This window comes from Carex rostrata, chromosome 24 (assembly GCF_964058835.1).
Source record: "Carex rostrata chromosome 24, lpCarRost1.2, whole genome shotgun sequence".
In the NCBI taxonomy this organism is placed as follows: Eukaryota; Viridiplantae; Streptophyta; class Magnoliopsida; order Poales; family Cyperaceae; genus Carex; species Carex rostrata.
In genome coordinates, this window is record NC_135941.1 from 3,230,679 (window position 1) to 3,245,732 (window position 15,054).

Sequence of the window (15,054 nt, forward strand, 5' to 3'; positions counted from 1 at the left end):
CGACTATTGTGGGTTAGTGCTATTACTTCATTGAATCGAAGGAATAAAGGATGAAATGGGTAGTTTATATATTTAAAATGAGTTTTATTAAAAAAAAGTTACTAAATTGGGTAAATATGTGGGTTGTTAAAAAATTTAAGGGTAAATATGATATTATGAATTTTAGAGGGGAAAATACATAATTTCAAGGTTTTTGAAGGGTATACGTGAAATTCCCCCCCATAAAATAAGGCAGTGCCGTCTATGAATGTGCTTATGACAGATATAATGCCACATTTCATTTTGTAATAAGACTATTTTATGTTTTGCTGTTGTACAAGGTCCAATACTCCAATGTTTGATACTTTTTGATTGTTTGCATTTTTGAAGTTTTGGGGTGCATTTTAATAATTTGCTGTGTGATCACTATCACACTGTGACACAGCCATTGTAAGAAGGCATTACCTGGACATACGAGATCTCTCTCTAGGTGAAATTATTTAAAAGCTAATTATTCCATCATAAACAATGTTATGTGGATATATATCAATCAATAATATTGCATTAGCTTGTGAGGATTTTCTGCTAACCGCTCAAATGTACTTTCAAAATCAAAGTCTTCAAAATAATTTAATCGGTGACAATTCACAAGTCCTAGAAAAATATAGAAATAAGTTCACGAATTAATTAATTTTAGAAATACGCTACGTAAAAATTATTCACGTGTAAAAAAAATTTGTGTATATTTTTTCTATAATATAATTATATAACCTACTAAGTACAAAGTATTAAATAATAATTGTTTGTATAACATGGGTATAGGGAGTATTTTTTTTTTTCTTCAACCGAACTTAACATGCATCTTTCATATCATTCACACATAAAAATATAAGATCGTAATATATAGTTCATATCGTGAAATCGAGGTCAGAGAATATGATAAATATAATATTTTTTACAGTGAATCTTTAATCCAATTTATAGAAAAGAAATACCGAGATCGATCGACACCATTTGTTTTGGTTGCTGAAGGTTTGATCTATCCTATTTCGTATATTTCTTCTCTTCTATGTGCATTCACCAGCGGAGGTCTGAAGGTCATGTTTGGCTGTGGAGTAAAATTATTCCGAGTTAAATTTTTTATTCTGAGCTAAGATAGATTAAAATAATTATGTTTAATTGAAATTTGGTGAAATAAATTCAAGAAGAGAGAGAAATTTGTAATATGATATTATTCTAATTGCAAGACCTACAGGTGGAATAAGTTACTTCATCTAGAGAGCTAGAGTAACTTGATCAGGATTAACTCAAATATTACTCCATCTTACTCTTTTAAATTTACTCCTCATTTAACTCCTTAAAAGTAGAGTAGATGATTTACTCCACCACTTACTCCACAATCAAATATGACCGAAGTAAATTCAGATCACCCTCAGTACTGTACTAAATCCAAACCATTCTTTCATTGTGACACAATTTTCAAATATCTATCGCTCCGTTGGTAGTTAATCTTAGTTCATTGAACATGTACCATAGACGATACATCCTCAGATAAACCATGTACTTTTGTTGGGACACAGTTAGGACTGGCAAAAAAGCTCGTGGCTCAATCGTGACTCACAGCTAACTCACTCGCTAACAATTCGCTTGTTATTGAACCTAGCAGGAGCCTAGCTCGATCCATAATTAACGAGTTTAAACTTGGGCCTAGCTCGCTTGCCAGTTCGCGAGCTAGCTCGGTTAGATATCAATTTGTGAATTTATATGAATTTTTGTGTATATTGAAACTTAGTAATTCTTTTTAAAACTTATTTGTAAAATTTATAAAATTTATAAAAACAACTCGATCCAAAAAGTTTCTAAATTTAAAAAAAAAAAAAAAAATTCAGTCAAACTAAGCTCACAAGCTAGCTCGATTCAGCTCGTGATGATTTCAAGTTTTTATTTCAACTCGTAAAGAGTCTAAGCCACAGTTAGTAGTTTGCAGTTTGCACAGTGATTCGGCTTTCATCTTTTAAATTGTTGGGATAGTGACATTTTCTTAGGACTTGGGCCGTGAATTTAGAATTATGAGAAATATGCGGCGACTTATCAGCGATCAGTTTTTTGTTTAATTTCCGAGCCGATCCGATCCGGGTATTTTGGGTTTGTAATGTTGTTTGAACAAATTGGGCCGAGTTTGAGTTAGAAACCGCTCATTAGGAGTCTAACTGTCACTCACTACTACTACTGTCACTCCAGCAAATGTGGCTTAGATTCTCCACATTCTCTTGCCCCCCTCCCTCTTCTCTCTCATCATCCCCAAACACCACAGCAAAATGGGCGACAGAGCGTACGCCACGTCAGGCTCCGCACAAAACCCTCTCCCCGCCCCACCTGGAAGAACAGTCAATGGCGCCGCTACAAACGGTACCGCGGCCCCAAAACCGGTACCGGCAGTGCCCCCTCGTGTACCGGCAGTGCCTCCTTACCAGTACCGTCCGAAACCCTATCCACCTCCTTCCAGATCCCGCTACAGGAGTCGCCGCAACTGGTGTTGCACATGCTGTCTCTGGTTCACTTTGTTACTTATCGGCCTCGTATTTCTGGCTGCCATAGCTGCCGGTGTGTTGTATGTACTCTACCACCCTCGAAAACCCACATTTAATGTCACCTCTCTTCGGCTCACTAGTCTGAACGTCTCATCCAGTTCGGATCTGCTATCAGCTCGGTTGAATTTCACTGTCACAGCCCGAAACCCAAATCAGAAGATATTCTTCTCTTACGGTGATGTCTCAATATCTGCTTACTCAAATTCAGTGGACTTGGCTGACGGATCTATACCCGCCTTCTTGCTGGATCCAAATAATGTGACAATAATTCCCGTCTCATTATCAAGTTCGGGTCGGAGTGTAGATCCGTCTGAAGCTACAGATCTGATGAAGAGAAAGAGCTATCCATTAGAGATTGTGCTGGATACCAAGGCCGGAGTAAAGATCGGACGGCTCAGATCTTTCAAAATTGCTATTAGGGTTTCCTGTACTGGTATTAGTGCTGGAGTAGCTAAGGCAGTGAGTATGGCACCGTCTCCTTCGCCAAAATTACCGCCTCCGCCACCACCTTCAATTGATGCAAAGTGTAAGCCTAAGATCAAGATCTTGAGCTGGACTTTCTAGTAAGATGAAAACACAGAGAAATTGAGGGAACTCGATCTCCCGTGGCTCTCTCGGTGAAGTGTTTCGTGTGCTTATGGAGTGCTACATGGACCGGCAAATCACGAGTCCTGCCATGAATTGGGACTCGATTGCGGGTTAGGGTGGTGGTTTCATTTTATATCTTTGTATTTTCGTCACATGTTACGGTTAGAACAGTACAGATAAGAGTTAGCTTGGTGTCTGATAAATTTATCTTTTTAAATTTTTATTTAATTCTTTCAAAAAAAAAATGTTGCTTAGATCATCTAGTGTGAAGCTTTGTCTAGATTTGCTTTCTTTCTCTCTGTTGTTCTTTCATTGTAAAACTAAAGGAATAAAGTCCCTATCTGGTTTCAAGTTCGATGTGTACCTATCCAAAATTTAAATTTTGTTATTGCTAAAATGCCAATGACTTCATGCTATTTCTTTCAGAATTTTTTCAAAAGGTCTCTCATTTTGATATTTTCACAAATAGTACATGCTTCAAGCTGTGCACTTATAAGACGATGGTAATTTTTGAGTGTCCTAAATGGGCCCAAAATGCAGTGACTTGGTACACATGCTTTAAAAAGAAAGAGAAAGCATCAAGTCAATCCAGTCCTTGCTGAATTTCACCATTATTACACAATTGACACCTTATAGGAGTATCCGCTCCTAGGATAGCAGGTCCTATATGAATGGCCTAGATGAAAACCATACCTGATCATGTTAGGTTTCTTATCTATCAGTCTGATTTTGATCCAATGGCTCCTATTTGATTAGGCAGGGTCCTTTTTATGGATTAGGACAGCAGCTTATACATCATTTTTAATCTTCTCTAAAGGAGGCCCTTGAATTGGATCAAAAAAGCTGACAATAAAGATTTATTAAGGTATGAGATCCAGGGCTCTTTTGTAATTTTTATGCTTATGGCCATACTTTTCAGAACTGAAAACCTTTGTTTAATCAAGAAGTTCCCTTCCAGACATGGGCTATAAGTGGCTATAAGTTGTGTTTGTGTCAGAATTAAGTTATAGATTGTTTTGTCTTGTTCAATATTTGTGTATGGTGTTTTTGATAATGAAGTATTAATCAAAATGGCTTAAAAATTTGGGCTATAAGTGGAGTAGTCTTAACAAAACTTAAAAGAGGACCTTTCAGGTTTCAGTACAAGTACAGTATTGTGTACCAGTGTTATCTTTTCTGGTACCAACCAGCTGATACAAAAATATCAGCTGTACAAAAATGATGTAATAGCAGTGTAATGCCTGATATGGCACTTGCGGTAACTGGATATATGTTCTTCGACGTATGCATGTGCATCAATGCTTAAGTTTAGAAGCCAATGCAGTGTGTATTTACCATCAATGAAAAATTTAGAACAGAACTATGAGATCTGTAGGCATTTTTTTACCCTTTTTTTGTTTTACAAAGATTAGCTCTTTTTGTGGAAAATTATCTTCGGCTTGTAAACTGGATTTATCTAGCAATTTGGATAAATCAAATTATAGGATGTATTAAGCTACTTATTCTTAGTAGCATATGTTTGCCAATATATTTACTGTATGAGGCTTCTTTGCATATATTATTTTCTTGTACTGGCTCGATGATGCTAGAATAGTTAGCATAAGATGGCACTTTGCTTTGTAGCACAAGTATTGATTCATGATCTTATCTACTCACTGCTCTAGATGTAGGGATTGATTACTGTTTGCTTGCTTAACAACTATGTTTTGTATTAGGCTATTATTTCTACTACCTAGCATACTTTATAGCTACTTAGCTGTTTCAGCTTAATGGTTCCAGGTTTGTCTTATGCCTGATGACATTTGTATTTTACTTTCTCCTTTTGATGACTGGTGCATATTTGCACCACCATAACACTGTAAGAACTATCTTTTGGTTTCGTAATAAAACAGGTGGGTTTCACCCACTATTGTCAAAAAAAATGATAGGTTCTTATCCTCTCCAATCTAGTAACTTTCTTTTCTTTGGTTTGTTGTATCAATGCTTGCTAAAAAATCATGTCATTTTCCATCGATGAAACATATGATAGAACAGATTTTACAAAATCTGAGAGCTGTTTTTTAAAAATTTCATTCCACCTGACTAAGTTTCTGTGCAAAAGTTGCTAGCAGTTTTTCTCTTGAAAAATCATAGAATAATTGGATTTTTTTATTTGAAGTTTTGCCGTATGCTTATATTGGTTTGCAACTTTTCTGTTTTCTTACTTGCTGATGCAACCTAATTTGTATGAGATGATACATGGCTTGTTGTATCCATTCCTTGTAATGTGAAAATATATTTTCCACTAAGTGCTCGTAAGTCGTAACATTGTTACCTGTTCATTTTCTTGTTCCTATTTCTCTATTTGGATGGTCGCTGTTATAAAATAAAGCAAAATAAAGCATGTGCCGGCTATGAATGTCCTTATGACAGATATAATACCACATTTCATTTTGTAATGAGACTATTTATGTTTGCAAATTATTTTTGCTGTTGTACAAGGTCCAATTTTCGATACTTTCTGATTGTTTGCATTTTTGAAGTTTAGGGTGCATGATAAAAGATATGGTCAGAAACAATTCCCTCAGGATCTAGATAGTAATATCAACCGCATCTGGTATAATGGTATTTTCATTGATTTGCTTGATTTTATATTTTACTTGTATCTTTTTGTTTCTCTTGTAGATTTTTGGTTGGATCATCCTTATCCATCCATAAAGTATTTGTGGTTTTTGTCCTCCAACTGTACTTCAGTTCAAAGCTATTTTTTTTTTTCTTGATTTGAATTTATCCAAGAAATTTTGCTGTGAGAAAATTTCCTTGTTGGGTCTCAAATTTGATATGTACCTAATTTAAACTGGGATCGTGATTTCTTTTGCTGCTTGCAATTGATTGTGCATCCACTTACAATATTTCTTAAAGCAGCTCCTTCCAATATCTTTTATCTGGAAAATCTTTTAGAAATTATCCTTTTTTTTATAAACCAATATTTTGTTTTCTGTCAGTTTCTCTATATTCATATTGAGAGCCTGATAATGGAAAAATAGTACCTTATACCTGAGAACGGCATTAGTCTCTCATTCTGTGTGTAAATTGTCATGAAAGTCACTTAAAAACATGCTTTATGCACTGCAATTAAACTTGAATTCTGTGCCAGAGAATATTTCTTGAATCCTGATACAAAGTCATCTTGAGTCTGTACAATTGGAGAGGAGCCCAACACCCTATTTTCATTATTTAGTTTGAGAAGCTGAAATTTAAACTATTGACAAAAAAAAGAAAAAGCAAATGAAGTTGCAACATCTAAGGGCTCTTTTGTACTTTTTTGTGTTTGTCAGAATTTACACAAACACTTGATTGATCATCTGATCGCCTCAAAATTGTCAGGTTCTTACATGCTATCAGTAGAAATGGTCAACTTAGGTACTGGTACAACTTGGCTGATACTGTTGCAGTGTAAGGGAAGGACTTTCTAATTATTTATAATTTTTTTCTGTTTGGTCAGAAGGTTCAAGGGCTGAATTCGGGCTTACCTGTGGCTATATTAGGAAGTTTTGTTCTTAATTTCTAAGACAAAAACCTATTTCAATTTGAGTACAAGTGCAGTAGTAGGTTGTTCTGGTTTTGGTACTAACAAGTAATGCCCAATGATAATATTGCTAAAAATGTTCATGGCTCTTTTAAGTCTATATTCTTTTACGTAACACCAAAAAAAGGTTATTATTATGTGCGTGCTTACATTATTTATAGTTCTTCCTCTGTCACTGCCTTCTCTTATGTCAAACATTAAGATGTGATGTTCAAGTTCACATCAAAGCCGCTGCATTAGCTTTGTTAAATTATAAATTAAATTATTAGGGTTATTTATGGTCAGAAGAACAATTTATATTTAGGCTCTTCTAAATGTTTCTTGGAACTTACGAAAACAGGAATTCGGAATTTTATGCAGTGCTTAAGAAAAAAAGTGTGTGTAATGATTATTTAGTGTGTTATTAAGAAGTTCAAAAGTTATCTTAGATTTACGTGTGTATGTAGACTGTAGAGTCATTTGTAATAGTACGGGAGAAATTATAATTTGAAATTTGAATAGGAAAAATACTGTATGTTGACCTTTTTTCCTATTATAGCCATCACTAGTGAAAATATTTAACTGAAACCTATGAAATTCCAGTGGACGTGTAATTTGTTTTTTCTTTATTGGTTCAATGATGTGAATAATATGAGATGGCATTCAGCATTTCAGCTCGTTTTATAAAGAGATTCTTCATGCCACCTAGGGGTGTTTATAGGTTCGGTTCGGTTCAGTTCGGTCTAAACCCAATTAAAATTGGCCAATTAAAGTTTTATTCGGTTTTTAAAATTCAAACCGAACCGAACTGAAATAGAATATGAACCGAATAAGAACCGAACCGAACAAACCGAAGTAAATTTCGGTTTGTTCGGTTGAACCAAAATATGATATTAATCATAAAAAAAATATTTTTTTGTTAATTTTTTATTTTTTAAAGATAAATTTAAAATTTTGTTTTAAACCGAAACAAACAATATACATTATGCTTTAATTTTTTATTTTTTTAAATGTTTGGTTCGAATAGGAGATGGAGAAGAGTTTAAAAAAAACAAGTCAGTTTTAAAAATATCTAAACCGAACCGAACCGACTGAACTTTTATACCGATTTTAAAAAATAAATTGGGATCCATTTAACTGAAAAAACTAAACCATTTAAACCGAACTTTTACGGTTCAACTTAAACCGATTAAACCGGACTGATGAACACCACTAATGCCACCTGTTTATGCTTATCCTTTGTTGATAACTGGGACCCTCAACTTCCCAAGTCCCAACCAACTTCTTAAACGATCAGGCATCCAGCCCCACAAATGAATTAATTGAAGCTAAAGCGTGTACAACTGTACATACAGGCGTCACCCTTCAGCAGTGATATCAGATCTCAAAATTGATTTTTTTTTTTTCTCTAAATATTTGAATGCTCCGTGACAGATAGATCCTATTCTAAGTTCTAACTTTAAGCCATATCTCTAAATCGATGGATATATTCTAATTTTGTATGGGGTTGGTCCACTGTAGACTATAGTAGTACTTGCTACAGTATCACCGACAGATAGGACCCACTCTCTGTGGAAATGTTTCTTTTTCCTCTCCCTTTTCGCTCGAGAAATTTCGATTCTGACAGTTCTCTCTGAAGAGTTTCACCGCTCTCCATCGCCACTTCCCTCTCTCCTCCCTCCTCTCCAACCGTGACCGCTGCACCATCGCCCCCTTCCCCACTGCCGAATGTTCTCGACCTAAGCGAAGAAAATGAAAGAAGAGAAAGAATATCTGACCAGCGATTTCCCCACTCCGAGTGTTCCCTACAGTTCTCACGATGCCTCCGACCTCCAATGCTGCCTCCCCCGCCTTGTCGACCTCAACGACCATCGAGTAGTTCGTTCTCTTCAAGCTGAGCTCCTCTCTCGGCGCGCTCTCTTACCCTGTCTCCCACCTCTCCGTGTCTGCTCCACCGGCGCCTCCGAGCTCGCCTTCACTCACCTCCTCCACAACCAGTACTCGCTCTTTCTCTCTATAATTTTTTTGAACCAATTTTTAAGTTCAACTTATTGGTTGCAGTTTCATAATTTGTATCTTTCCTTTTTTTTTCAAGTATATTAGCACCAACTTTTCTGGTTATCTGCTCCAATTCATCAATGCCTGTTACTGGCACTCATTAATATCTAATAATGGTTCATAGTACATTTCAGTACTTACTTTCAGTTAACATATTGCAGTCAATTCCCAATCTGTCCTTTTCTTTATATATTAAGGGCTTAAATTTTTTCGGATCAATCAATATCAAAGATATACCTAGGCAATTTGATTTTGTCTGTATACATTATCTATTTTTTATTTGACTGTCTAAATTTTTTGGGATCAACCAAAATAGAAGATCTACCTAAGCAATTTGATTAATAATCTGTACCCATCATTTGCATATATGGCTTGGTATCAAGACATACCAGCTAGTAACCGTTACATCCAAAATGTGGTAGTTGATTTTTTTTTCTTTTTTCTAAAGAATGAAAGGAATTGATATAGCTGACCTATAGTTACACTGGCTAGATATTTGGTAACCAACAGTGGTTTCTTTTATCAAATCCTGAACAAATAAAAGAAAATGAAATGTGCCATAAATGACTTATTTAGAATAAAGTATTGCAATTTCTGATGCAGGATGTGATCAGGTACAACTGCCAATAAATCCACTCAGTAGAGCTACTGTCTGTTGACAAAATATATTTCTTTTATCCAACCATTTCTATTGCTAAATGGACGCTTTTCTTGCCTTGCCATTGGGAACCAGGTATTCTACAAGCCGGATCAGAGTTGTGTATAAGCATCACGATTTTATACCTACTGAGTGCGAGGCCAGCCAATAGAATTGAGCAGGGACCGATCGAGTAGGACTGGTGGAGCATCAGCCATAGATCAACCTACACCTGGAAGCTAATCACTTGAGAGAGAATAGAGGGACCAAGGCTCGGTGAAACCCAAGCAACGATCAGTCGATCTTAACGATGCCATGTGTCGCAGAAAGGACTTGACAATTGCACCTGAGATATCAATAACAGTGGTTGGAGGTGGTGCTGTCGTGCCATCGAGAAAGGAGAGGAACCCACGTCTACGAATTACAAGTAACACTTGAGATTTCGATATCAAAAGGTTTGATTTGTCTAACTTGAGGTTAATTGAGTAGTGAAATTGATTTGGATTAATTTACTTGAGGAATAGGAGCAGGAGTTGAATTTGAATCTGGGGTAGGAATGCAAGACTCCGGTGGAGAAGCAGCCATAGTTTTGTGTGATCTTGATTTTGGATGCTGATCAGGTTTTGTGCAAATACTGATAAGAACAAAAAGGTAATTGTTGATTCAGGTTTTGATTTCGGTTGTGATGATCTGTGTGACCTTTTTTGTTGATGCTGGCTTTGATTTTGATTTGCTGAATTTTCCTGCTACTGATATCTGATGCTTGCTGATTCTGTTATCTTTGATTGTCGTGGTTTTTTCTGATTTTCTGGTAAACAGCCTTGCTGATATTCGCCAAAGCTGAGTTTTCTGGTACTGTTAAAAAGTAACCGGATTGGTTGCTAGGGTAATTATGAGTTGTTAAACATTAAAAAAATTTACTTTCTGTGTCTTATTTTGCAGCAAATACCATGTTTAGTACATAATGCCATTATACCAATAAAAATTTTGCACTGAACCCTTGATAACAACAAGGTTTTTCTTGCATGAACAGATAGCGAATGGTATTTTGCATAACTTAGCATGCATATTTACAGCTTAAGCCGGAATATAAAACAGTCTGCTTGTCTGAATTATGGTTCAGTGCTACTTTACTATTCCTCAAGTAAATTTTATTTTGCATATCATCACAGGAAAACAAAAATTACACACTTTATATCCTTCATCACCAAATTAAATGTTCAAACATTACTACACAGTTGCAAACAAACTAACATAACTCTTTATTTCCACAGCAGTGGAGAGGGCAAACAAAAAGAGAAGATACAATAGTGATACTGTATATGCACAAACTATTTGAAATAATTTGATGATTGCAAATATTTCTTAGTTTAGCCTCTCTGTAAAAAGAACATTTACGGTTGTTTTGTAATATTTAGATACAAATACTCCACCTTTTACATTTTTGTAATATCCCTATAAAACCTTTTAATATTTGATGTATGCAACTACCATATATAAACATCATATATATTTTTCCATGCACCCATTTAGTGTAGAACTAAGTTATATTGTATTTTTGGATCTTATAGTGGATAATATTTCCGTGTCCGGTGATTTTTAAAAAAAATCCTGCATATCCTTAGCAGAATTATTATTGGTAATTAAGAACCAATTTGTTGTCAAATAAATTGGTTTGCATAAAAGTTGGGTGCAGTTAGTAAACAAATGATAAGTAACAAAATCACAATCCTGATCAAATTTAAAGTAACGCAACAATGAAGTATCGAGTTTGAATGAATATTGCAGTAAGACGTAACATGGAGATTTTATCAATTAAACGAATTATAAACAACTGAATAATTCACGGATTTTTCAAAAAAAAACTGAATAATTAATTCTGTAACGAAAATAATTATCCAACCAGCACTAAAAATCGTGCTTATAAATAAGGCGACACAACATTTTCAATTTTAATGCTTACAGAATAAACCAAATTAAAACCGTATTAATTCAATATAGTGTAAATGGCTACTCAAACATTGTACACAAATCGATTATAAATAATAATAATTATTATTATTCAAGTGGTACAAAATTAAATTATTATCTTTTGGGGAGTGCTATACTAAGGGCAACTATTCGGATTTTGAGAGCTGAGACTTTCAAATACCAGTTTACTCTTCCTCTTCAAACAAAGCGCTTGATTAACGGATCGCCTGTACCAAAAAAAAATTAAACCCGCTTCGTTATTTCTCGTCTCTCCGTCTTCCTCAATTTTTCTCTCCAACTCCACCAAGGTAGCAAGGACAATGGATGCTGTAGAATCAACGGTGGATCCGCTGAGAGAGTTTGCCAAGGAGATCATACGTCCCATGAAGCACTGTCTCAAGCCTGATCGCAAAGGTTCCTTCCATCTCATTTTTCGTTTCTCTTTCTAAATTTCATCTCAATTACTTAAATCTCTGTTATATGAGATCAATTCTTGCTCTGGATTGTTTGATATTCGCTTTAACTGTAGAAGATCCGATCTCACCCAATAATAACATCAGAATTATATTCAATTTATACAATTCACGTAATTTTATTCTACTTATGTACATGAAGTTTTTAGATCTAATCTGATTGGAAGTTCTGATACATCTGCGAATTAAAGTTCATTTTTTTGTTGCAAATAAGGTCATAAAGGTCACTTTATCCATTAAAATTTCCTGGTTTCATCTGAGAGCATTTTCAAAGGTTTAAATCACTCCCCTTCCTCCAGTTTATCTCAAATTCATGTCATATCCATCATACATATGCCTTATGACATATTTGCTGACAATTAGTTTATTTTACAGATAGGGCACCTGTTTGCAATTAAAATGGATTGGTCCCCCACCTGGCAATTTGAAATTCTGATAGGTGAATTTAGTTTTAGCAGTTTTTGTTCTCTTCGTGCTTCCCCTCTTTGATCCCTGCTTCTCTAACCGCAGTCACCACCGCAATGGCATCCATATCGCCGTCTTTATGCCCGTACTGTACCAGAATTATACTACCAGAACTAGGATGTCCTAAGTTAATCAAATATTACTTTATAATAATGTGTTAATTCATTTTTGTAAGGCAAAACAAGAAATGAAGTGTATTCAGGATAAGGAGATTCCCAATTTGGAGCTTCTTCGTGACATTTATGAAAAAGACCATGCAACCGGGATGAAGGCAAGAACCGCTAAAAAGAGACTCTGTCAGTGGGAAGAGATCAATATAATTGATGAGCTAGACCAACTTCAAGCTGAATGTGGTCATTCTAGACAATTTGGATGACCCTCGTACTTCTCGTAAACTAGGAATTCAAATTGGATGACCTTTTTTTTCGATGAAAGTCGTAGGCTCAAATTGGATGAACTAATACCCTCATACTGGTATTAGGTCTTGCTGATTTTAGCATTTACATTGCCATAGTAACGAAAAGTTAGAATAAATCATGAATGACAATCCTCATGTACAGTTGTTATTTGTTTCATTTGGTACTGGTTATTATTTTATATTTGTCCACTAATTGTGTTATCTGACAGGTTTGTGCAGATCAATTGAAGAGGCAAGGGCATTGTCATCATTTCTGAATCTAGTCACATTGATATATTAGTTCCTGAGGTTATTTATAACTAATATGTAATTGCAATTGTAAAGATTTTCATTTTTTTTTTTTGGCTATCAAGCTTATGATGCTTTCTAGATCTGAGTTAGAACTAATATTTAATCAAATTTGACTTTATGTATTTGTTGTTTCTATCTTCAATTTTTGTTAGGCTCATAGCCTCATACTGTTTAAGTTTTAGATGATTAAGTACAAAAAAAATACATATATGCTTATTTAAGTGTTCAAGTGCAGAAAAAAGAAACAGATGCTTTGGAACCAGTTAATCAACTAGAAATCATAAAGAGCTATAGTTCATTTGGACTCATGGTAGCCAAGCAAAAAAATTCCAGGTGTAACTGATAATTTAAGATCATACGAATAAACTTTACCCAAACAATGTTGTACGCTAAAAAGAATTCCAGTGCCTTGTCAGTCTTCGCTGATCATGTAAATATTTTAGCATAGAAAATTAAACTAAAAGCCATTTAAAAGATTACACATGTACAATGTTTCGACATAAATAAAAAATAAAATAAAATAAAAACTACAAGCCGTTTAACAGATTGTCTATTCAAGTTTAAGGGAAAACGATAAGATTAAGTATAAATTAATCAAACCTTTGCTACTTACAATTACACATGCATCAGTCATTATTATCCCATTCCTCAAACAATACCCCAATTAAACTATTTCTAATATACATAGCTACTGATACATATTACAAAAGCTATATAAAAGAAAGAAAAAAAAGAAATCTTGTTTTGCTCCTGATTTTCTCGTTGATCTTCTTGTTAATCTTCATTTGTGCAAATCTATGTGCAAAAGAAAACTTTTGTTTGAATTTTAGTTAACAAAATTGCAACGTGAGTCAGTATTGTGTAAGGTTAGAACAAACAGTATTTTTCAAGCTTAGAACAACCAGCATTTTCTGATATTATTTTGTGTAGCTTCTGTTAGCTAGATTTGTACTTACTGGCTCTCCCAACATTTTTCTTTGTTCATTCTTCAACAAAATTGAATAGCATGATCAATGAAAAACTAAATGTACCTTCAAAATTAAAGTACAAACTAGATCATCAGATCGATCAGCAATCGCCGCCTTATAATAATCAAATCAAGCACTTTCACAACAGTAGTCGGGGTATTGGCGGAGTCCATTCTCATTGCAATCGTTACATATCCGAAACCCACCCCCTTTCTCGTAGTATCTGACAATGCGGAGGGAAGTGAGACAGTACATAAATTTGTAAAGCGAAAGATAAAAAAGCAACGTGAGCCATGCAGTACTTATCAAGATTCTAATTGAAATCAATCAGCATAATGTGATGGAGCTTAGACCAACAATCTAGAGTGAATATGAAACCATCTAAAGCGATAATTGATCTCAAATAACAGAGATTTAAGTAAAAAAATTAGAAAGAGAAACAAAAAAATGGAGACGAAAGGAACCTTCGCGATCAGGCTTGTGACAGCGCTTTATGATCTCCTTTCAAACTCTCTCAGCGTATCCACCATTGAATCTACCGCATCCATTGTCCTTGATGCCTTGGTGGAGTTGAAGAGAAAAATTGAAGAAGACGGAGAGACGAGAAGTAATGAAGCGGGTTTAATTTGGATTTGATCCAGCGATCTGTTAATCAAGCGTTCTGTTTAAAGAGAAGGGTAAACTTGGTATTTAGGAGCAAAATATTATCTCAAAACCACAAAAATTGCCCTCAATATAGCACTCCCCTTTTCTCTTAAAGAAAGAAAATGTAGGAGGAAACAACAGTTTAATTGTACTATTTTTTTAGAAGGAGTGTTCAAATGCCTCTATTTTTTGTGCCTCTAACATGCTTTCATTTTTAGAAATTTTTATAGTTCAAAATTTAAAACTTAAAAGTTAAAATAAAACCATTGAATGTGATCTATGTTATTTTCTCTATGTGCTTATAAAAAGTTATCACATTTCAATTTTGTTTTTATGTGAATCAATAAGTTGAAAAATCAATGTCTCTAAATTATCCACATTAGTATATTTTTTATAATTTCTTGATGACAACCAAAATAAAGT

At 34.7% G+C, this 15,054-nt stretch overlaps 2 protein-coding genes and 3 long non-coding RNA genes across 6 annotated transcripts in view; 4 read left to right on the plus strand and 1 right to left on the minus strand.

Annotated features, from left to right (window-relative positions):
- The window catches only part of LOC144575951 (delta-aminolevulinic acid dehydratase, chloroplastic-like), a 77,971-nt gene that overhangs the window by 31,524 nt on the left and 31,393 nt on the right, over positions 1 to 15,054 (plus strand). The window lies entirely within an intron of this gene.
- On the plus strand, positions 2,221 to 3,513 carry LOC144575566 (NDR1/HIN1-like protein 13). The gene has a single exon (XM_078325759.1). It carries the CDS (start codon positions 2,298 to 2,300, stop codon positions 3,132 to 3,134), a length of 837 nt encoding a protein of 278 aa, XP_078181885.1. The 5' UTR covers positions 2,221 to 2,297; the 3' UTR covers positions 3,135 to 3,513.
- On the plus strand, positions 8,733 to 10,887 carry LOC144575892 (uncharacterized). 2 transcript variants are annotated; one of them, XR_013518548.1, is made up of 2 exons: positions 8,733 to 10,051; positions 10,675 to 10,887. It is a non-coding gene; the product is annotated as an uncharacterized LOC144575892 (long non-coding RNA). The 2 variants fall into 2 exon arrangements; XR_013518549.1 differs by having other exon boundaries at positions 10,678 to 10,887.
- On the plus strand, positions 11,558 to 13,140 carry LOC144575753 (uncharacterized). Its single transcript, XR_013518518.1, has 2 exons — positions 11,558 to 11,785; positions 12,485 to 13,140. It is a non-coding gene; the product is annotated as an uncharacterized LOC144575753 (long non-coding RNA).
- On the minus strand, positions 13,482 to 14,607 carry LOC144575339 (uncharacterized). The gene is made up of 3 exons (XR_013518413.1): positions 14,451 to 14,607; positions 14,050 to 14,209; positions 13,482 to 13,813 (listed from the first exon to the last, which is right to left on the minus strand). It is a non-coding gene; the product is annotated as an uncharacterized LOC144575339 (long non-coding RNA).